At 49.8% G+C, this 24,219-nt stretch overlaps 1 protein-coding gene across 1 annotated transcript; it reads left to right on the top strand.

Annotated features, from left to right (window-relative positions):
• The first annotated feature begins 2,442 nt into the window (after positions 1-2,442).
• HEYL (hes related family bHLH transcription factor with YRPW motif like) lies at positions 2,443-16,594 on the top strand. Its single transcript, XM_081144540.1, has 5 exons — positions 2,443-2,598; positions 8,748-8,814; positions 9,817-9,900; positions 11,161-11,242; positions 13,690-16,594. Exons 1-5 carry the CDS (start codon positions 2,519-2,521, stop codon positions 14,367-14,369), a joined length of 993 nt encoding a protein of 330 aa, XP_081000666.1. The 5' UTR covers positions 2,443-2,518; the 3' UTR covers positions 14,370-16,594.
• The last annotated feature ends 7,625 nt before the right edge of the window (positions 16,595-24,219 follow it).

Raw genomic sequence — 24,219 nt, 5'->3', positions numbered from 1 at the left:
AGCAGTGAGCAGGAGAGACAAATCTCTACCCTCAGTGAGTCTGTCTTCTGGTGGGAGGCAGGGGCAATAAACAAAGATATCAACATGTATAATATCAGTGATAGTGATAGATGCTGTCTAGTGAGATAAAGTGAAGTGGGGACGCAGAGTGACTGCGGGATTGGTGGCTATTTTAGACAGGGGTCAAGAGTCCCCACTGAGGATGTAACGTTTGAGCAAAGACCTGCATGGAGTGAGACACTCTGAGAAGATCTGGGAGAAGAGGGTTCCAATTTTGGTGTATGTCCTGCCAAAGCGAACACCAGAGGAGGATTCCTGGTAGAAGGAGCACCAAATGCAAACACGCGTGAACTATTGGTGGAATGGCAGGAAGGCTCTAGTGGCTGAGTGAGCAAGGCAGGGGCAGGGGCAGGGGCAGGGGCCAGAGCTCAGGGTGGCCAGACATCCAGTATGCCCTGGACTCTCCCAGCATAGTGATTACTATTTTCTCCTTTCACTTTCAAAGGTGCTCCTGGTTTAGATGATAAATTACATAGTCACCCCACATACAGGCCATGGGAAGCAGTTGGCATTTTATTCTCAATGTCATGGGAAGCCTATAGATGGTTTTAAGCAAGAAGTGACATGATCTGACTGACATTTTAAAGGATTATGACCAAGTACTCAAAACACTCTTCTGGCTCCTGTAACACCCCCTCTCGCCCTCCTTCACCTCCCTGGCTGTTCCTTCCTAGTCTCCTCTCACAGCTCTTTCTCTTCTGCTCAGTGTCTCAATCTGGGAGTTTCTCTAGACTAGTGATTCTCAACCAAGGGTGATTTCTTCCCTCGGGAACATTTGGTATTATCTAGAGGATAAAAGAATATCCTCTTTTCTGAGCTCCAGACCCCCTGTCTAACTGTGCACCCCATTTTGATGACCCAGGGCATCTCACATGAACATACAACACAGCCCTTGACTTTCCCCTGCAAATCTGCTCCATTACCAGTCCTTGCAATCTCAGTCAATCACATGGGGCAGATATCTGGGAGGCATGGTTAATTTCTGCCTTTCCAGGGAATGAATGGTGCATGGATTGTGCAACTTCTATGTTGCTTGAGAATTCCACTCCACTGGTATGTGCCTACAGAAGTTATCTGAGTGCTGAAGGCATTTGTAAGGAGTCTATAGATGTGTCTGGGGTGACCACCAGGGCCTCCAGAGGAAGCACAGGCTGTGGGTACTGACTGCTCATGCCAGTTGTGTATCCGTGTGTGTCTGTCTGTCTGTTTGTGTACTTGGCCAAGTGGCTGTGTCTGTGTGGAAGAGGGCATGGGAATGTTCTTTCCTACCACCATAATCAAGTGTCCCCAAGCAGGTCTTGCTGTAGGGGTGAAAGTGCAGTCATTCTCAGATGACCAACCCCATTCTCCAAATGAAGGTGTGGCTTCCTCTGGGTCCTGGTGGGTGAGTCAAAGGGAAGGACTTCTCTGACCTGCCACATCAAGCCTACCTTCCCATCTCCTCCTTCCTGCCTGTGAAGTCCCCGTCCAGGATGCTCCCATCTGCTTCCTTCTGAGACTTGGGGCTTCTCTGAGGTACTGGCCCATAAGGTGGCAGGTGAATCTCTGAGAATCTTCTGTGAGTCCCCCTCCCTGGGGGCTGGAGGACCCACTGAGTGAACAGTTTGGTCTGTTAGGGGTAGGCTGGAGGGTGCCTCCATGCCCCCCTTTTGAGGCCTGCCACAGCTTCAAGAATGAGCCCTCTCCTGGTGTTCTTGGCCTCCCAGGACAGCTCCGAAGCTGGTGAACTGGAAACTGATTCCCAGAGACACCCCACAACCACCACAATCCAGTCAGGTCTTCAGGGACCTTGGCCAGAGCCGGTCCTTGCCTGGCGCTGCAGCCACATGAGCCGTCTCCTTTGGGAATGACAGCCGCCGCTCAGAGGCCTGACCACACCCTCACCCCACCCCCATCCCGCGCGCCCGGCCGCCCACGGACACCCCCCCCCCACGCTTGCTTTGGACCCCTATGGGAGAACCTGCTGGGGGGCTCTTGCCCAGGATCAGGCCACAGCCACCCCCCCCCCCCCCGACCCTCACCAAACCCGCCCCCGGAACCCAAGGCCGGAGCCGGCGGCCGACGTTTGCACAGGCTGGGGCCTCGCGGAGCGGCGCCTCCGCAGCCTGGCAGCGCTCGGGGCAAACTAGGGACAGACGGGGACCCCCGGCTTTCCCGGGAGGCCTCCAAGGGCACCTGCCAAAGGCCACCCAGCGCGCGGCGGTCGAGGCGGCGGAGAGGAGCCGGACCTCCCAGCCGTCCGTGGGGGCGGTGACCGCCCGGGGCCTTCCCACGGCTCCGCCGGCGCGTCACCGCGGGGGCGCGGGGGCGCCGGGCCGCCAGGGGCTGCGGCGCAGGAAAGGGCCCTGGGAAAGGGCGGCGGCGGCGGCCCCGGGGCGGGGCGGGGCGGGGCGGGGCGGGGCCGACTCCGCACTAGGAGCCGTCGCCGCGCCGCGGGACCCGGCAGCCTGCACTCGCCATGAAGCGGCCCAGGGAGCCGAGCGGCTCCGACGGCGAGTCCGACGGACCCATCGACGTGGGCCGCGAGGGCGAGCTTAGGTAAGGCCGGGTGCGGACCGAGCGCGCCGACGGGCTCCGCGCACGCCCAGACTGGTCCTCGGTGCCACCTCGGGAGACGCAGGTGTGGGCAATGGCCCGCAGGTGTGTGTTGGGGGCGGGCGAGGGGCGTTGCACGCCGAGGGCCTGGGGTCCTGTGTGCCCTCGCCGTTTCGCGCTCGGGGTGCTGGGATGGAGGTAGCGTTCAGCTCGCCCCTCCGACGTCCAGCTGGTGACCTTTCTGTCGAAGCGCGCAGGTGAGGCTACTGGCGAGGAGTTTTTCCTGAAGCTCGTAGGGAAAACCCTCATAGACTATAGGCACGACCTCCCCTGTGCAGAGTCCGCTGACTATGCAGAACAGCCATCCTTTCCCTATTTTACCCTACCTTGGGCGAGCTTTTCATATAGTGCACAGTAAGCTTCTAGGGGAAGAAAGACTTCTGTCCCTTGAGCAAATTGGACTTTGAATAAGGTTTTGATATTGAAGAAAATAATAGCTCACTTGCCCATGGTCAGTGCACGGGCCTAGACTCCAATTCCAGTGCCCTTCTACTACACCACCCGGCTGCTAATGTCTTTCCGCTCTTGATAAATATTCTGACCTGCTTCAAACCTGTAGAAAAAACTGCGTTCGGATAGTTCTGCTGCTTCCCAGTTCTGTGAACAACCTAGGCTTCAGTTTCCTCATCTGTAAAATGGGTATAAATAATAGACCCAACCTCATGGGAATATTAGGAAAATCAAACAAGATAATAAGGGCTTAGCACAGGGCCTATCTCATAGCAAATGCTTAGGGTCAGGCACCCAGAACCTTGAAAGAGCAACAGGGGCTGACAGGGAGTCTGCAGGCCTGGATCCCGGCTCCAAATTTGCCACCATCTCATTATGTGATCTTGGGCCATTGCTTTCCCTTTGCGAGCCTGTTTTCCTCAGCAGGAAAATGGAGAGGACAGAAAGGGCTCTCTGATCTGTCCTGGTTCATCCAAATCTGACACTACAGAATAGAATTGGCAGGGGGACTCAGTTTATTCTTAGAGATGTTTTTGAGGGCATTTCAATGATCTCCAGTTTCTGAGATCAGGGGATCCTGTCTCAATCACACATCCTAGTAAAATGCCACCAGCTTTCAATTATCTATAGCTTATAATTGGAGGTAAGGCAATAGATATTGCCCTTGCATCCTGTACATTAGGCTTTAGGGTATATAATATAATTTTCCATGCAGCTTGGTAGCCTTTTAAAGTTGTTTAGCAAAACCTCGCTCTTTAGAGAAGTAACTCTGAGTCTGTGCCTGTTAGGAGCAGGGGAAAGGCCCAGCACCACATGGTGGTGATGGAGGGGGGTGAGTGTCTCAAATTCAAGTTCATTGGGTCTTCATGAATCGGAGGCACGAAATTGATACCAGAGAGCTAGGCTGATCAGAGCTGGCTTCTGTCTTTCAAGAATTCTCAGTCTGGCCAGTGGCCTGCCAGGTCACCCAAAGACCATGAATAGAATGGAAGATGGATGGAGAGAGAGACTGTAGGCTGTGAAGGTACCCAAACAGGTAGAGGTCACTTTTTAAAAGAAAAAAAAATATATATATATATATCTTTATTGATTTTCAGAGAGAGGAAGGGAGAGGGAGAGAGAGAGATAGAAGCATCAATGATGAGAGAGTTGTCATTGATCGGCTGCCTCCTGCGCACCCCCGATTGGGGATGGAGCCCATAACCCGGGCATGTGCCCTGACCGGGAATCGAACCACGATCTCCTGGATCCTAGGTCAATGCTCAACTGCTGAGCCATGCCCAGCAGGGCAGAGGTCACTTAAAACCAAAGGCGGCAGGGAGGGCTTCTTGAAGGTGGTGGCATTTGGGCTGTGGCCTAAAGGATCAGTGGGCAGTTTTTTTCCTATGCAGCATTTTGTCCTTTCAACCAGAGCCCATTTTGAGAGTCTGTCTCAGTCCTTAGAGGAGCAGACCCCATCAGAGGAGAGAAAGCAGTTGGACATCTGGAAGAGCTGACTTATAGACCCCTCTTTGTAGCACTCACCAGAGGGCCCTCCCCCCAGCAGACATCAATGCTTCAATTCAGGGATCTCTGAACGATGCCTGCTGTGGCCCAGACCCTGGGCTGGGCATGGGGAGCCCAGATGTATCCTGCTCAGTCTACCCTCAGGGAAATCTCAGAGAAGAAGAGCTTCATGTACAAAGACAGCCAGATAAACAGTGGCAAGGGCCAAAGGACTGGGGCAGCCAGCCTCCCTGGGGGTCAGAAGCAGGGCACAAACCCCCCACATTCAGAGATGTGAGAGTAAAGAGCAGAGTGTGTTCTATGTCACTGTGGGTATCTGCCTGGTGGTGGTATCCTGTCTCATGTGTGGGAATCACCACAGAGCTCCTATCTGAACCCAGCCCCCTGACACATGCTGGGACCAAACTGAGAACATAGCCTCTCCCTTCCCCTTCTGCAAACATTTAATAAGTACCTGCCACATGTCAGGCAGTGGGTCAGGGTCTGTGGATTGTTCCTACATGATTTAAGGCACAGGATAGCCTTTGAAGTCAGATGGACCTGAGTTTGACTCTCACCACCAGTCACTTGGGGATTTTCAAACCTCAGTTTTCTCCCTTACAAAATGGGGATGCTAATACCTACCTCACAGGGTGAGGCTTTGATGAAGTAATGAATCCAAAGCATGTCTCCCTGCTTTGGCGCAAGGTAACCTCCAATTAATGCTGCTCTCTAAGGTGTTGCCATTCATTTGGACAGTGCATGTTCATAATGCCACATAGTCTCATGAAAAGACTGGAAATCTGAAGACTGGACTTATTGGACATGATTCTTAACTCTCTGTGGTTCTGTCACTCCATCTATCAAATGATTATTTTTCTTAAATATGAAATCGCCCCAATAATACTTAACTCCTAGGTCTATTGTGCAATAAATGAGACAAGTAAATGTGGACATGCTGTCTAGAACAAAAAGTACTGGCTATGAAATTTACAAGTTGTGACAATGACTATATGGGGCACACTGGGAAGAGCACTGGATTAAAAACCAGTAGACCTGGAATTTCCTCTAATTTGCTGTGTGGCCTGGAGCGGATCCCTACCCCTCTCTGAGTTTCCTCATTTTACCAGTGGGCTCAGTGCTGTCCGAAATCCCTTCATTGAAGACATTGTTATTCTGCCTTTGATGCAAAAAGAGTGGGATTATCTACAAGGGCTCCACAGGGTAGTTCCCAAGGGTAAACTGAGGGTGAGCACTGAGGGTGATGAGGACTGGCAGCCAGACCACCTAGAAAACTGCCCCCACCCCAAGAGACCACCCAGAGTTCTGGCTAGGGACCACTTGAGGTCCATGAAGCAGATCTTGGTGGTCAACATGTCTTCTCTGGGTCTGTGAAAATCTGCCTTATTTTCAGACTGTCAGCCAAGAAGCTCTCACACCTCCTCGCTGTCAGTGTCAGGGCCAGATCACAGCCTGGAAGTGAGCTAGGCTGAGCTCTTGGGAGTTTTAAGGATAAGGGGACCGGAGAGCTATTCAGACATACAGGAAATGGGAATTAAGAAGGAAAACAATGCTGAATTTGGAGCCAGAAGACATGGATTCCCATGCTGGCTTTGCTCCTTAGCAGCTGTGTAGGCTGGGCAAGCTGCCTTAGCTCCTGAGCCTCAGCATCCTCCTCTGTAAAATGGGGCTTTTGCTAGGCTCACAGGAGGGAAATGTACGTAGTGATGCCAGGAAAACGGTGAAGTAAGGTTTGCCTGTTAGATATGGGAGTGGGATAATACTGCAGGGAACAAGGGACCAGGAGACTGGAGAAAGGGATGGCAGAGCCACCTGCCCTGGAAGGGGTGCGTCAGCTCCAACAGATGGTCCCTGAGGAGGGATCAGGCTCAGAGGCAGTGACGTTCACAGAGCTAACCCAATACCCCTAGAGATGCCTTATCCAGCCTGGGGGGACAAAGGCTGTGTTTCTTAGCATACCTTGGCTCTTGGGGCTTGTCCCCAGTGAAGCTCTGTAAACAAGCTGCCCTACAGATCTCAGGATCTGGCCATCTGTTCCCTGAACCTGGCTTGCTGGGCCATCCCTCCCAGGAGCTTTCACTGGTCTCTTACCAGCCCTTCTTGTCCAGATGTTTGGATAGAGCTATCCTTTTCCAGATGTGGCTGTACAAAACCAGGGTGTAGCAGCAGGATCTGACAAATGTTGATCTGGTCTCTCCTGCAACCTTCTGTCTTTGAGCAGATGAGGAAAATTGTCCAGCCTCTGACACCAAGGGAGTAATCATGGGGGCTGGGGCCTTCCTGGTGAGCCACATATAACCCCCTTCCACAAAGGCCTAGGACAGCAGTGCTAAACATGAGGGAGCTCAGCCATGAGCTCTGCCAAGTTCCAAGCACTTGCTGGGTACGGAGGCTACAATAGTGAATGAGACAGACATGGGTCATGACCTCGTGGAGCTTATGGACTTGTTGGAGAGACAGACGTTAAGCAACAATCATGTAAATATAAAACAACAAAGGGGCATAACTGCTGTGAATGCAGGATGCTGGGAGAGTGTAGAGTAGGGGATACCTACCTAGTAGGAGGGGGGGAATGTCAGAAAAGGTTTCCCCAGGAAGGTGACATTTGAGTTGAGACCTGAGGGTGGTATAAATTATCAGGCAACAGGGCTGGAGCTTGGGGGTGGGGAGACAGGGTGGACCAGGCTAGGGGAACAGAATGTGCAGCCACAGGAAGGAGTTAGTACATTCACAGGCTGGAACACATAGAGCAAAAGAGAGTTGAATCTAGGAGGCGACAGGGTCCGACTGGGCCACCTGAAAGATGGTGGCCTTGATTCTAAAAGCTCTGGGAAATACCTGAAGAGTTTTTAAAGGGAGTGACAAGATCAGATTTGCAAAAGGATCACTCTGCCTGCCTGTAGGGGGTAACAGGTGGGGTGCAAAGGGACCCAACAATAGATTCTTGCAATTGTTAGATGAAAGATGATAGTGGAGATGAGGAGGACAGATGTGAAATGTATTTTAGGTTTTGAGGAGGTGCGGTGAGGACCGAGGAGGCATCAATGATGGTGGCCAGGTGTCCCCTTTGCAGAACTGAAAGACAGGGTGGCTTTGCTGAGATGGGAACCCAGGGGGAAGAGAAGTGTTAGGTGGACCAGATAAGCTCACGGGCTCCCGTTCAGATGGGTGGCACTTTGCATTTGAAATGGCAGGGGAGTCACCTTGCCTAAGGTTATTTGTTGACCGGTGTCTTTCCAAGGAAGCTGAGCATCTGGAGGGTGGGGCCTGGCTGACCCGGCCAGTCCACCTCTGGGCCTGAACAGGACCTCTGGGGTGTTGGCCAGATGAATGGTTCTCAGTGCAACCCAGCGAACCCCCTCCATTCCAAGAGGGCCTCTGGAACAGGAAACCATTAAGAGGTGGAGCAGATGGGCTGGGGGGGATTTCGGTCAGTTTGGGCAGGAAAAGCCCCGAGCCTCTTCCCAGTGATGGAAACTCCTGGGGTGCGAGCAAACACCTCTCCTTCAGCCGAGCTGAAGCGCAGCAGGTCTGGGGCCTTCTGGGGAGGCCAGAGCGGCATCCCGAGAGCCCAGAGGGGCGTGTGACCCAGATGCCGCTCCCGCGGCCCCCAGTCGCGCTGCGTGGGAGGCGGCGGCAGCTGCAGCCGGGGCGGAGGGCGGCAGCCGGCGCGCCCGGCCCGTGGGAAGCAGCGGCATCTGCTCTTTCCACGCTCGTTCCCAGCGGCTCCCTCTGAAACCCAACCCGCCGCTGCCCCGCCGCTGGCCCGTGCCCTCGCCCGCCCCGCCCCGGATCCGGTTGCAGGAGCCGGAGTGGCCGCCGCGGGCACCCATGCCCGCCCTCCGCCGGGCGCAAAGGGAGACGAGCGCGCGCAGGGGCGGAGGCGAGAACCAAGCCCCCCCACCCCCCAGCGGCCCCGGCGGTTAACTCGGGGCAGGGAAGGACTTGACCCGGGGAGAAACGCGCCCCGGGGAGAAGGGGAGAGAATGCTTCCCCTCCCACGCCCGCCCCGTGCTTCCTCCCGGCTGGGGGGGACCGCAGCCGCCCAGCAGGGGGCTGTGCTCGCCAATGAAGTCACCCCGGGCCGGGAGACAGGCCTCCAGCTCTGAAACATTTGCCTTTCTGTTCCCCTCCAGCCAGATGGCCAGGCCGCTGTCCACCCCCAGCCCTTCGCAGATGCAAGCCAGGAAGAAACGCAGAGGGGTGAGTGTCTCAGCAGAGCTGCCCAGCAGAGGTTCACCCTAGGGCCCCAGAGGCCTAGCCTCCAGAAACCTGGTCAGAAACATCACCCCAACCTAGCCTCCCTGGATTCAAATCCTGCCTCTGCAGGTAGCTAGCTGGGTGACTTTGGGCAGGACACTTAACCTCTCTGTGCCTCGTTTCCTCAACTGTGTAGCTGAAATAACAACAGCACCTACCTTAAAGTGTTGTTTGGAAGTTTAAGGGAATTAATGTAACTAACACACTCCCAACAATACCTGACACAATGGGCCATTATTATTTATCCCAGCCTTCCTCTTCTCTCTGAGCCCAGACTTTTCATTTTTTCCTCTGTGTGCTGAGAGGTGAGTGAGGGGGACAGAAGAAGCCAACACCTCTGCTTGCTGTTGGCCATCTTATCCCAGCCCTACTTTCCCCCCAAGATGCAGCTGTGCTTCTGCACTGGGCTCTGGCAGAGGCAAGACCAGCCCTAACCAGAAAACCTTGGGCAAACCACTTCCGTCCAGGTCTCGTTTGCTTTATTGGTAAAATGGGGTCATCATTTCTGCCCTGCTATCAGTATTCCGCTACCAGTGTTATGAGATGAGAGTGAGATAGTGTGAATGAAAGGCCTTCACAGCTGGAGAGGGCAGTGCCTCAGACTCCTCAGACCGCCTGGCCCAGCAGGGGTCTCCAGGGCTGCCCTCCGTGCTTTGGCTGGTGTCCCTGTCCTGATTGGTTGGTGCTGTACCCATGGTTAATGGTTTAGAATATCCTCCTTCAGATCAAGACAAGAGATCTGAGTTCTCCCAACTTTGCACTTCCTTGCTGTGTGACCTTAAACAAGTCACTGCTCCTCTCTGAGCCTCAGTTCCCCCCTCTATAAAGAATAGATTTCTCTCCCTCACAAAAATATGGTGAAGGAAAATATGAGTCAATGCCCATCAAGGCATGTTGAACTGACTGTGAAGTGCCTGTGTGTAAATTCTTGTCATTGTTTTTTAGATCATAGAGAAACGGCGCCGAGACCGCATCAACAGCAGCCTTTCTGAATTGCGGCGCTTGGTCCCCACCGCCTTTGAGAAGCAGGTATGTGACATTGCCAGTTGTGTTAGAGGAAATCTGTGTGAGTGGCAGAGAGAGTTCATGGATCGTGGCATCTCTTACTGATTGGTAGCAGCTGCCTGCAGTCCTGTGATGTCATTTACTGATATCTGTCACTGGCTGGGGATAAGGGGAATGAAAATTTATACTTACTGAGGTATCTCAGGTGTTGTGGCTTTATGCCCATCATCCCATTGAACTGAATCCTCAAAATGATCCTAAAGAGTAGGGATTATTATGCCCATTGCACAGGTAAGGAAATAAGCACAGAGAGGTGAAGTAACTTACACTAGGTCACACAGCTAGTAAATAGCAGAGCAGAACTGGAACACAGAACTCTGATTCTAAGGCACCCTAACTGTCTACACTACTGACATTTCCAAAGCTATTTGAAAATGAAACAGGCTGCTCAGGGAGTGAGCAATCTGACATTGAACATGTCAGGGTGGAAGGACCACAGTGGGAAGTCAGACAGTTGCATCAATCAGACAGCCTTAAAGACTCTCACCAGTGCTCCAAGGCACAGTCGTAGGTCATGTGTTTTCCCCTCTGCTGGTGAGAACGAGTCAGTTGTCCCACAGACATTCACTAAAATCTTCACAAGACCAGCCAGGAACTGGATGCTACCTGCCCTCAAGGGACTCACATGAAGAATCTGACCCTCAGGTTTCACCTGGGAGGCCAGGTGATGCTGGAGGCTTAGAAAACATTTCCCAAGAGAGAGAACAGAGGAAGAGCAAGTACTCTTGGGGGTAAGGTGATGAGCTAGATCTTGGGTGTGGTGAGGAGGAACCTGGGTCCCCAGAGCTGATCTAGGAGGTGGATGGGAATGCGGGAGTGGCATTCTGGGGTATGAAGCCACAGAGGCAGATGAGATCCTCAGCGAAGAGTCTGCAGAGTGAGAAAAGTGAGCCAAGACCCACTGGGGACAGCACCGTTTTAAGGGACAGGCAGAACAAGCGCCAAGGTGAAAGGAGAACCAAGAAAAAGTGGTGGCAGAAGTCAAGGGAGCAGAGGTTTCAGGAAGGATGGTCAGCAGTGCAGTGGACAAGTGGGCTAACATGAACTGAAGAGAATCCATTAGGCTTGAAGACCTCTCCCGAAGCAGAGACCTAACTGCAGGCAGTGATGGAGTGGGAGGAAGGTGAGAAAACTGACACAGTGAACGCTGATGACACTGTGCAGGGGAGGTGAGCGACAGAGGTCAGCTGGAGGCCTTCACTTTTCTGTCTCCTGTACACACAGGGCTCCTCCAAGTTGGAGAAAGCTGAGGTCCTGCAGATGACGGTAGATCACTTGAAAATGCTCCATGCCACTGGTGGGACAGGTACTGATGCTCTACTCTTCTGGGAGTCATTTATGCAGCCAATATTTTGGGGCTGGGCCCTGGGGATACACCAATGAGCGAAGTAGACATCCCTGCCCTCATGGAGCTCACAGTCCATAGAGAAGCTGAAGCAGATCCAGGCAGAACATCTGCAAAGCTTGGCTCTGTTCTTTTTTAGGCACCTCCCTCTCCACTCTCAGTGTCTCCATTTGTCCCAACTCTTTCCTCAACTCTACTCCTTCTCCAATAGACTGTTCCTACTGACCCCCCTCCGCCCCAGGGCCTCATCAAGCATTAGCCTGAATGATCTCCTTCTCACCGGGATCCCAGTGGGAGCAGCACGCTGGAGATCTTTAGCCACAGATGGTTCACTAGTGTGCCTACCACTCGTCTAGCCTTCTGGGCTGTTGTGTTCTTGGCAGTGCTGGGGACCTATGTCATGCTCACAGCTGAAGATCAGTCACGGGAAGATCAGTCATTGTAGTAGAATGCAAATGTGACTCCTTCTGTTATTTGAACTAGCCTATTACAATACAGTCACGGAACTGTGGCTTTCAAAAGACTTCCAGACAAATAGAAATTTTGTCCACATGGAGCCTCTCTGTGTATTTTTGGTGGTTTCTCAATTGGGAAAACTTGAAGGCTCCTCAGACCTTGGCCACAAAGACTTAAGTCCTAAAACCTTAACTTACTCTCTCTGGAGGGGACAGTTGCATTTTAAGTGGCCCAACCTGGTGTCCCTCAGTACGTGGCATTGTCATCTGGTGGCATGCAGAGTCGAGGGCCACACCCCAGACAGTCTGAGGCAGTAGGTCTGGACTGGAGTTTCGGGATTTGCAAGATTAGGAAGCACGCCCGAGGCCCCTGATGCAGGTGGTCACTCTGAGAACTTTTGCCAAAGGAATGCACCGCCAACAGTGGAAACTTGTGTCACTAATCAACCAGTGGGGGAGAGAGTTCAAACTGCATATGTGGTTATCCAATTAAAAAGAACAGTGACTAATATTTAGGCAGCATTTTATAGTTTCAAAATGCTTTCACTAATGTTATCTCACCTGGTTCTCAAAAAAACCTCATGGGTGGGGTCTCAGAAAACCCTCATCTTCTGGCTAAGGGCAAGTGGGAAGACAGAGAATTGTGGTTGGGAGCATTGGCTTTGGATCTGAATCCTGGTTCTACTACTTACTAGCTTTATGTCCTTGGACAAATGATTTAACTTCTCTATTCCTCAGTTTCCTCATCTCTAAAATGAGAATAATAAAAGGGGTTTTATGAAAATTAACTTAGATAATGCAAATTAAATACTAAGTAAGAACTCAGCAAATGCTAGTTAAAAAGAACAGTGAATACAGACGGTGAAGCCAGGGACTGGATATTTACTGCCATAGTCATGAGGCCAGTACTCACCGGGGCTGTTCTGTGTCTGCCCAGAAGGTGGTATGGAGAGAAGGGCAGCCATGGAGAGGAATGGGTAGTCTACCTGGTCATTCCTCACCAAAATCAGCCAAAAAGAGGGTCCCCAGCCTGATGGCAGCAGCTGAGGACCAGAGTGGGGTTCTGCCTTCCAGATGGCCCTGTGAGCTGGTTCACAAACTGGAATTCCTCTAGCGGCCAAGCCAGTAATATAAATGGTAGCTTATTTTTAATTTACTGAGCATTTCTGTGCACCATTTCATTTCACCTGCACAATTCTATGCAGTAGGTACTGTTACATACCCATTTTACAGTTAAGGAAATTGAGACATAGGGAGATTAAGAAACTAGTCCGCGGTCAGGCAGCTTGTGAAGTGGCCTTCAGAGACCTCGGGCTTCACTGCCACACTGTACTCCCTTTTCCAAGGAGTCTCCCAGCATCTACCCACATCAGCAGGCAGGACTGTCCTCCACCTCCACATGTACAGCTCTTTCACAGCTGGCAAGTGTCTACTTAAGTTATCTTGGTCGCAGTTTCTTCTTTGCATTAGTCATAAATTGTGCTGAAAACAGTACTTTAGCCTTGGCCGTTGGTTGGAGTGTTGTCCCGTGCACCAAAAGGTCACGGGTTCAATTTCAGGTCAGGGCACATGCCCAGGTTGTGGGTGTGATCCCCAGTTGGGGTGCATGTGGGAGGCAGCCATCGATGTCTCCTCTCTCTCTCTGCCCCCCATTCCCTTCCTCTCTCTAAAAATCAATTTAAAAACACACTAAAAAAACCCAACCACAATACTTTACATTTTATAATGCTTCAAAGTTTAGTGAACTCATTTGGTCCTTAGAACCCAGCCCCGCTACCCCAGTAGGGATGATGATTCCCACTTTACAGATGGAGAGATGGGGCTCAGAGAGGTGAGGTGCCCAGGGTCACACAGGGAGTGAGTGGGGGAGGCAGGTCCAGACCTCAGGCAGTCTGCCCCCAGGCTCGTTGTGTGTGCCTGCTGGGCATGCCCTCATCACACCTCACTTTGCAGGATTCTTTGATGCCCGAACCCTGGCAGTTGACTTTCGGAGCATTGGTTTCCGGGAGTGCCTCACTGAGGTCATCAGGTACCTGGGGGTCCTGGAAGGCCCCAGCAGCCGTGCGGACCCTGTCCGGATTCGCCTTCTCTCCCACCTCAACAGCTACGCAGCCGAGATGGAGCCTTCACCCACACCTGCCAGCCCCCTGGCCTTCCCTGCCTGGCCCTGGTCCTTCTTCCACAGCTGTCCAGGGCTGTCAGCCCCAAGCAGCCAGCTCGCCATCCTAGGAAGAGTGCCCGGCCCTGTCTTCCCCAGCGCCTCCTCCCTTGCTTACCCGGTCCCAGCCCTCCGAACCGCTCCCATGCGCAGAGCTGCTGGCACCATCCTCCCAGCCCGGAGGAATTTGCTGCCCAGTCGAGGGGCATCTTCTACCAGGAGGGTCCGCCCTCTGGAGAGGCCAGCTGTGCCCCTGCCCACGGCCCCCAGCAGCAGGGCTGCCAGGAGCAGCCATGTGGCACCCCTCCTTCGGTCTTCTTCCCCCCCTAGTGTTGGGAGGTCCCCTGCTTATGCCACTGTTCCGGCCCCCAGGCCCTCTTCCCCTGGGCCTTCTGGGCGGCCCACTGCAGCTGCAGCTGCGGCTGCTCTCTGCCACTCCTGGGTCTCTGAAATCACGGACGTCGGGGCTCTCTGAGCTGTCCTCCCCCCAGGAGTAAGGAGGATTCTTTTTCCAGGAGCTCACACGACTGCATCTTTACCCATCAGAGGCCCCCCCTCCTCTGGCCCATCTCCCCTCCTCACTGCTCTTCCCAGCTTTCCCACCAGCTCTCCTGGAGCTGTTCTGATCTCAGAGGCTTGGCCTCCTTACCTGAACAGATGAGTCCCAGAAGAGCCCAGAGAGCTGTGCCCCGACCCCTCTCCTGCCCTGGTATACATGTGCAGCAGGCATGAATCTCAGCTTTGGGAACAAAGCTTTGATCTGAAAAGCACAGTGGTCTGAAGCTGACTGCTTCCCAAGAGAGATCGGACCCCAACGAGGAGCAACGACTGGCTGCAGCCTTCTCAGGCCCAGGGGGCCGGAACACAGCCTCTGCCTTGCTTCTGAGACAGTAAATGGGCCACAAAGAGGTTTCCTGGGAACCCTGCCTGTCCCGGCCCACCAGTCTTCAGCCCACCCGTCTTCGGCACACCCCATGAGAGCAAACCACAGGACAGTCCCACTGTCCACCCCAGACAAGGCCTGGGGGTTGGGGGCCCAGTGGGGCCTGCTCCTGACCTCTTCCCACCTGCAGACACCCACTCAGCTGGGAGGTTTCCTGGCAGCAGTGTGGCTCCACACGGGGTGTCCTTACCACCAGGCCTGGGACCGTGCTCTCAGATAGGAGCCAGGACTGAGCAGAGAATGACCTCTCTGCCTCTTGCACTGTCTCCCTCCTCCAGGCGTGTGGTCCCCACTGGGTGCACTGTGTGGATAGCCAAGTTCCCACGTGACAGCGCCCAGAGAGGAACCCTCTTGGGATCCAGAACCAGACGTTCGCGCTGCCTGGTTTGCATCCGGCTCACAGAGCCCAGACTGCTAGCACCGCCAAGGGCTGTCAGGCTGGACAAAAATAACTGCGAGGAGGGGCGAGGGGAAGGACAGTCAGAGGTGGTCTGGCCCTGCAAGGTCACACAGTGGGTCGAGGGCCTGAGATCCTAGTCACCCAGGATTCCACCCAGCTGGCTCTCTTTAGAGGCCATTTCCTCACACGTTTCTTCTCACAGAGGGAACAAATGGCCTAGCCACCATTTCCCATGCGAGAGCAGAGGCTGGACAAGATTGGAGCAGACCTGGTACTGACGTTCAGTGGGACCAGTGTTGCCAGACCCGTTGTTAAAATGTAGAAACACATCTGTGCTGGATGGCAAATCCCTGCTTCCCGAGTGGCTCTGAGTGTCCCCCGCCACATGGCTTTGCCTCCAGGACCCCTGTGCTGGTTAAGGGCTAGCAGACCCAAGGTCATGGAGCCCTCCAGTCGGCAATTGGTTTGTCGGTGCTTATTTCACACTGGTTATTAAATACTTTAACTGTCACCCACGGGAAAGTTCTCCCACCCCTACCCTTTGATGGAACTGCCCTGCCCAGAGGCTAAATCTAGGAGACTCCCTGGGCTCAAAAGTAGAGTTTGTAAAAACCCTGGGGAAAAGGGCCCTTTCAGAGAAGTGGGTCGGAGGGCAGAGATCATTTAAATGACCCAGAAAGCTCTTTGAAAAGGCAAATTCCTCAAGGAGGCCTAAAGAGCTCCTGTAATTCTTTCACTTCTCAGCTTAGTTCCATCAGATTGCTGTCCTCCTGCCCCTACCCGAGATGTGCAGCCTTGAGGACAGAGGGGTCATTTCGAGGAGTGGGTCACTGGCCTGGAGTGCTCCTGAGGGAGACAGAGGAGGGCAGGGCTGTCAGCAGACTCCTGGGAATTGGGACAGGGGGAAGGGGGAGGTGGCAGAAGGGTAAGACCAACTCTACCTTTCTCACAAAAGGCAGGAAGAACTCCTCTTCTTCCTCCCAGCCCACAATCCCCTCCCCACTTCCCTGGCTATCCCAGGTGGTGGCTCACTGCTCCCAGGACACCAGGTCAGTCCTGTAGTTTGGCAACGTCCTAGCCCCAGCATTTACTCATAGTGGGACTGCGGGAATCCCATTCCCATGTCTCCAGCACCCAACTCCAAAAGAATCTGTTGACACCATTGAATGAGATGTAAATGGCCCAGAATTTTCGGAGGTTGTGGGGGAGAGGTGACTGGCTGGCTGTAACTGTCTCTGTGGTTGAGGATCTGAATCTTTTGTTCATATTCCCAAGTCTTTATGGTGCCCCTGACTCCCACCCCATTGCTGGGGTTGTTGTTGCAGACATCCAATAAAGTTTTTTAAAGTTCTTCTGGAATTCTGGAAACTTCTGAATGGTGCTACTTCTTATGTATCTCTGGAGTCCATCCACGTCTCTCGGAGACAGCCATCCCCCTGGACTGACCACATCACCCACCTCCCAGAGCCCGGCCCTGCATAGGTCGCCTCACTCCCCTCCTGCTTTATCAGTCAGTTCTAGCGGCGACCAGAGAGAGCTTTAAACATATTGTGTTTGAAATGATATATTGACTCTGGTTTAAAACCCTTGCTCTATTATTCTATTATTCCAAAGATAAGATCCAAGCTTTTCTTCTTCCGGCCTCAACCTCACTTCCAGCCTCATTTCTCGCCAATCCCAACCTTGTTCCCTGTGCTTCTGCTACCCTGGCCCACCTTCGTCTCCTTGATTCTCAGTCACGTTCCCACCTGCGAGACTGCAGATGCTGTTCACTTGCCCAGAATGCTCTTCCCTACCTTTGCTTGGCTGAGTTCTGCATTTCCTCAGCCTTGGGCTTTTAAGTCACCTCCTCAGAGAGGCCTTCCCTGACTACCATGCTTGAATAGTTAACCTGTCTTGAAGTCCCCTATTCTTTCCCTTTATAAGGGACTTGCCATTGCACAGCCACTTAAGCGTGTACTTGTTGGCTGACTGTCTCCCCCACCAGCATGTAAGCTCCGTGAGGGCAGGACCATGCCTGGTTAGCTCTCTACCCTGTATCCAGAGCCAAGCATTGTTCCTGGCTCAAAGTCAGTGTTCAATAAACATTTGTTAAATAAATGAACTAGGGAGGTGAAGAATCTTCCAGGCTCAAACTGCTGGATGGTACAGGCCCCTGTCGAGGTGAATCACCCACTGGTCAACTTTGGGAGGAGGCTGGAGAAGGACATGAGAGCCAGGCTCAGGGGACTGGAAGTTCTGGCCAATGGGGAAGAGGCTCTGGCCAAAAAAAATGTGAGTGTGCTGGCCCTGGAGTACACACCACAGCTGAGGACAGGCAGGTGTCCCTGCCAGCAGGTATTGCTCTCCACCACCCTTGGCCTGGCTCTCTCTGATGGATTTGGCTCGCAACAAATGCAACAAACATTCATGGAGGTCTGCTCTGTGCCAGGCCAGGCATGGCTGAGCCCGAGGTGACAAGGGCACTGTCACCCTAGAGGCATATACCCTGTAAGTGAGTTTGGTGAGGCGAGAGTGGACAGAGAGGTCTGTTGAGAAGGCTCAGGGGGACACAGAGGGTGGGATCTGCCTGTGCCTTAGGTGGTTATGGGGGAGGGGAGTGCTGGAAGGAAGGCTTCCTGGAGGAGGAGGAAATGAGGTATTCTAACAGCAGAGTGAACCACAGAACCGGATGTGCGAAGACATGGAGACTTCATCGAGGTGAGCTCTGGAAGCTGGCTCTATGTTGAGCACAGGCCTTGAGCAACAGAGTGAAAGGTAGGCTAGTCTGGGCATTGAAGCCAGACTTCCTGGGTTCCGGCTCCAGTTCTGTCACTTACCAGGGTTATGGCCTTGGGCAAGTTACTTAACACCCCCTGAACCTCAGCTTTTTCATCTGTGAAACAGGGATGATACAGGAATGGCTACTGTTAACTGAGGTAGTTACGTACCAGACACAGTGCTAAATGCTTTTCTTGGAATGTCCCCATTTTACAGATGAGGAAACTGAGCCAAGGCACCATCTCCTAAGGTTACGTGAAAAGTGAATGGGGTGACACATGTCAAGCCCTCAGTACTCTACTTGGGTCATATGAAACGCTCAGCCAGTTGTAGCCATTCGTGTCATTAATGGAAAGAGGCTGGATCCAAACTCTGAAAGGCCTTAGTACCAGGAAGAGTTGGGGCTTCAGCCTGTAGGCAATGGAAGCAGGAGTTTCTTGTTTAAGAAACTCCTATCTGGCAAGCGTGGCTCAGTGGTCGAGTGTCGACCTATAAACTAGGAGGTCACGGTTCAATTCCCGGTCAGGGCACATGCCGGGGTTGCGGGCTTGATCCCCAGTACGAGGCGTGCAGGAGGCAGCTGGTCAATGACCCTCCCTCATCACTGATGCTTCTACCTCTCTCTCCCTCTCCCTTCCAATCTCTGAAATCAATTTTAAAAAAAAGAAACTCCTGCTTGGGAAGGTGTGGACGGCTGACTGGGAGAAGGCTGATTCAGACAATTCCACCTATTCATTGGAAACACCTAGATGCTTTAAAAAATATATTTGTGCCCAGGCCCCAGAGCTGACTTAACTTGTTGTGTAGTGGGGCTCCGTAGGAGGTGTGAATTAGAGTCAGGATTTCTTTCCTAATCAAGGTCAATTTCCGTTTCCATTCAGTAGGTGACTAGACTCTAACTTGTGAGGATGAAAAGGGCCGACACTTTCTGAGAAGCGAAGCAGAAATTAATTTCCACAGAGCATTTCTGCCCTCCAGCCCAGCACTCCCTGTTCCCCATTCGTGCTGTATTTTGGGCTATCTTCATTACTCTTACTAAGAAAAGTACAAAACTTTCTGTAATTTGTTTATTGTCGATCTCCCTCCCTAGAGTGTAAGCTGTAGGAAGCAGGGGTGTGTGTGTGTGTGTGTGTGTGTGTGTGTGTGTGTTCTATTCATCCCTCATACCTAAAACAATGGTAGTAGACCACAGTAGTCACTTAATAAATATTGGTTGTGTTAATAACAATAGCTCAAATTTATTAAGTACTTGCTAAATGCCAGACACTGTTCCAGATACTTTTTATGTGTCATCTTGTTTCATTTTTTTCAATAGCTTTATGAGATAAATCCTAATATCTTTATAGACAGATGAGGAAACTGAGGCATAGAACTCTTATGGTGCTAGCTAGTATGTGATGGAGCCAGAGTTTTAATCCACATGGTCTGACTCCAGAGACTGAATTCTTAGCTGCTCTGCTATGTTGATTTAGAATAAGTGAATTAATTAATTTTTAAAATGAGTGAAAGATGAGTATTTATTGTACTTATACCAGAAACAATGAAATTTGGAGTTAAACAGATGTAGGTTAAAATTCCAGATTTTCTGTGTATCGGAATACATGATTTGGACAAGTATTTTAGCTTCTCTAAATTTCAGGGTCCTTACTGGGGAAAACCTATCTTTTATTTACCAAATGTTAGCTATTCTAACCCTTTTATTATATTGTATCCATTCTTGATCCATTACTGCCCTCTAGTGGCCAGTTAAAATAAACAACTTAGTAACTACAATGCTAAATCTAAACCCCTGAATGGTGTAGCCCCAAAATCAGCAGTTTCTACAAATAAAACAGCCATGATTCTTGGTTCCTTTAGTCTTCTGGATTCCATTAGTCTTCATGGACTAAGTGAAGATCAGTCTTTCTTAAAGGAAGACAGGAAGGACCATGTGGGTCCCCGCAAGGCAGAATGGCTCTACAAAATGATCCTCATGAAAAATAAGTTATACAAACTCCTTGCAGAAACACACAGAAAGAGGCTCAAAAGATTACACAGCTGAGTTTTCCAGACCTTCAAAGAATATGTTCTTCCTATGTGATGGTTAATTTTAAAATAGGTTTTTATTGCCTGGCTAGAGTGGCTCAGCAGTTGAGCACCAACCTATAATCCAGGAGATAGTGGTTCAATTCCCTATCAGGGCACATGCCCGGGTTTCAGGTTTGATCCCCACCCAGTGGGGGACATGCAGGAGGCAGCTGATCAATGACTCCCATCACTGATGTTTCTATCTCTTTCTCTCCCTCTCCTTCCTCTCACTGAAATCAATAAAGATATATAAAAAATAATAATACATAAATTAAAAAAATATGTTTTATTTATTTTAGAGAGAGGAATAGAGAAATAGAAACATTGATGAGAGAGAACCCTCATTGATCCGCTGCCTCCTGCATGCCCCCTACCAGGGATCAATCTAGAAACCTGAGCATATGCCCTGACTGGGAATCGAACTAGTGACCTCTTGGTTCATGGGTTGACGCTCAACCACTGAGCCACACCAGCGGGGCAGTGATGGTTAATTTTATGTGTCAACTTGACTGGACCGTGGGGTGCCCAGTTGTTTGTTCAGTCATTATTTTGGGTATGTCTGTAAGAGTATTTTTGAATGAGATTAACATTTGAATTGGCTAAGTAAGCAGATTGCTCTCTATAATGTGGATGGGCCTCATCCCATCAATTGAAGCCCTGAATGGAACCAAAAGGCTGAGTAAGAGGGAACTTGGCCCCTGACCGTTTGGGCTGAGACATTGGCCTTTGCTGGCCTTCTGACTCAAACTGAAACATCTGATCTTTCTGAGTCTCAAGCCCACTGGCTTTTGGACTGAAACCTGCACCATCAGTTCTGGTTCTGAGGCCTTCAAACTCAGAGTGAAACTATATATCGGCTCTCCTGGGTCTTCAGCTTGTCAACTGCAGATCTTGGGACTTCTCAGCCTCCAAAATTTTCTGAGCCAATTTCTTATAGTAAGTCTCTTCTCTTCTCTCTCTCTTTCCCTCCCTCCCTCTGTCTCTCTCTACAGACACACACACACACACACACACACACACACACACACACACATCCTATTAGTTCTGTTTCTCTGGAGAACCCTGACTATTACAACCTGTTTTATACAAACTGTTTTAGGAGATTAAAAAAGAGAGAGAGAGAGAAAGCTACCTAATTTATTTTCTAATACTAGTATAACCTTGACATTAAGCCCAGGCAAGTGCAACTAACTTTAGATGAGAACACTGTAGAACAAGCTTACTTATGATTATATATGCAAAAATCCTAAATAATAAAACAGAAAACAAAATTCATATTATATAAAAATAGAGAAAAATATATAGTCAAGTTTAGCCAAAAATATAAGAATAGTTTAACACCAGGGAAACAATTCCTATATTCTGAGCCATAATATGTTAAAAGATTAAAAGCACATGATTACTTTAATAAATGCATAAAAATAATTTGATGAAATTAAAAACTCATTATTTTTTTAATCTTGGTAAATTAAGATTAGTAGGGGAATAATACAGCAACTTGATAAGGCTATTTACCAACTACCTAGGCATCATACTTAATGGTGAAACTCTAGATTTCCTGTATATAAAAAAAAAAAGATAAGAATGCTCCTATTCACAATTTTACTGACATTTCTGACTAATGTAATAAAATAATAGAAATAAATGAGAGGTTTAAGAAATGGAAAGGAAGAGTTAACACCATCTTTAATGTATATGATTTATTTTCTATTTAGAATATAAAAGAATCTACATGCAGAGTATTAAAACTAATAAGAATATTTAGCAGGATTGCTGAATACTAGATAATCCTACATAAATCAAGAGCATTCTTATTGGATTCTTATTGGATTAGCAACAAGAAACAAGAAAATGCAATAAAATGATACTATTTCCAATAACAAAAATTATAAGGCACCTAGAAATACATTTAACCAAAAAATGCTAAATGTTTTTTCAGAAAACTATAAAATTTTTAATGTAAAAGAATATAAAACTAACCATATCTTATTATATGATTCAGCAATCATGTGCCCTGGTATTTACCCAAATGATTTGAGAATTTATATCCATTCAGAAACCTGCACGCATATGTTTATAGCAGCTTTATTTATTATTGCAAAACTTGGAAACAACCAGAATGTCCGTCAGTCAGTGAAAGGAAAACTGTGGTCCATCCAGACAATGGAATATTATTCAGCTTTAAAAAAAAATGAGCTATCACGCCATGAAAAGACATGGAAGAAACTAAAGTGCGTATTACTAAGTGAAAGAAGTCAATCTGAAAGTGCTACCTACTGTATGATTCCAACTACATGACATTCTGGAAAAAGTAAAACTATGAAGACAGTAAAAAGATCAGTGGTTGAAAACCTGCATCACCTGTAATGCCCACCAATAGAAAAATTAACTATGGCATGTTCCTCCAATGAAAGACAACTGAGCAGCTAAAATAAATGAACCAGATCTACATGTATCAATAAATGCTGAGTAAACAAGGAGCAGAAATATATCTACAGCATGAAGAAACTTGGGAAAATATTTTAAAATTATATCCTGGGTTTTTTATTATTGAGATAGAATTCACATAACAAAATTCACCATTTTAATCATTTTAAAGTACACACTCAGTGGTTTTTATTATATTTACCGGGTTATACAACCATCACCACCATCTAATTTAGAACATTTTTATCACCCCAAAGAAGTCCTTATTTACTAAGAAGTCACTGGTCATTCCTCTTTCCTCCCCACCCAGCCTCTGGCAACCACTAACCTCTTTTCTGTCTTTAAGGGTCTGCCAAATCTGTATACATGGAATCACACACTCTGTGGCCTTTCGTGTCTGGCTTCTTTCACTTACAACGTCTTTGAGGCTGGCCCATGTTAGCATGGAGTAGCCTGAATTTCTTTCTATTGCTTAATAATATTCCATTATATGGATATACCATGCTTGTTTTTTCATTTATCAGTCGACAGACATTTGGGTTGTTTCCATGGGTTGTTTCCAGTTTTTGGCCATTACAAATAGTGCTGCTATGAATACACATTCTGTCTCGTGATTAGAACTAGATTAGAAGGATACACATCAGTTTAGTAATAACAACTGTGCCTGGGAATGGAAGAGAGCAGAGGAATTGGACTGGGGAGAGGAACAAACTGACCTTCAGCCTTATCTGCAATGTTATATTTATTTTATATAAAAAACACGTCTGGAGCAAAAGTGTTAACACTTGATTGTGCTGAGTAATGAGCACATGGGTATTTATTACATTATTCCCTGGGGTTTTCTAAAATATTTTTACATTTTTAAAAATTAAAACATATATTCTAGACCTAAACTTTCCTATAGCAAAAGTCTGGCATCAAGGGCCAGGGAGTCTGGGAAAAGCAAACACTGAGGTGTGGGGAGAGGCCAGCAGGAAGAGGCCAAACCCAGGGTCAGGGAGGAGCGGCTGGAGGCCCTTAGAAACCTAGGACAGCTCTGCCAGCGGCCTGGCTCTGTGGTTGAGCGTCGACCCATGAACCTGGAGGTCACGGTTCGATTCCCGGTCAGGGCACATGCCTGGGTTGCGGGCTCGATCCCCAGTAGGGGGCGTGCAGGAGGCAGCTGGTCAATGACTCTCCCTCATCATTGATGTTTCTCTCTCTCTCTCCCTCTCCCTTCCTCTCGCTGAAATCAACAAAAACATATTTAAAAAAACAAACAAACAAAAAACATTAAAAAAAATACAGAGACCTAGGACAGAGCCCCTGACCCAGCCTGCATGTCTCTCCTGAGCCCCCCAGGAAGAGGGCCCAGATCTGGTCTCCATGACCCCTGGTGGCAGAGCCAGTACCAGGTGGAAAGGCAAAGGCTGAGACCCCATCTCTCCTTCCTTCTCAGCCATGCTTCTGGAAGTCATCCACTTCCCCACCCCACCCCCATTGTTCTCACTTCCCAATTTCCTCAACCCTGTCCTCAGGACCAGCAGTATGATTTTGTGAGGCCTGATGCAACCTGAAAATATAGTCTCAGTGGGGATCCAATTCCTAATTCCACAGGAACAGCCACAAGCTGGGTGGGACCAACATTGCTCATTCATTCATTCATTCATTCATTCATTCATTCATTCATTCAAAGAGTGCTTAGTATGTGGCTGGCACACCAGGCACACAATGGTGAGCAGGACAGTC

Source organism: Miniopterus schreibersii (genome assembly GCF_964146895.1).
Source record: "Miniopterus schreibersii genome assembly, chromosome: 8".
NCBI lineage: Eukaryota > Metazoa > Chordata > Mammalia > Chiroptera > Miniopteridae > Miniopterus > Miniopterus schreibersii.
The sequence above is the reverse complement of the archived record's forward strand: the minus strand, read 5'-3'. Positions and strand labels throughout refer to the sequence as shown.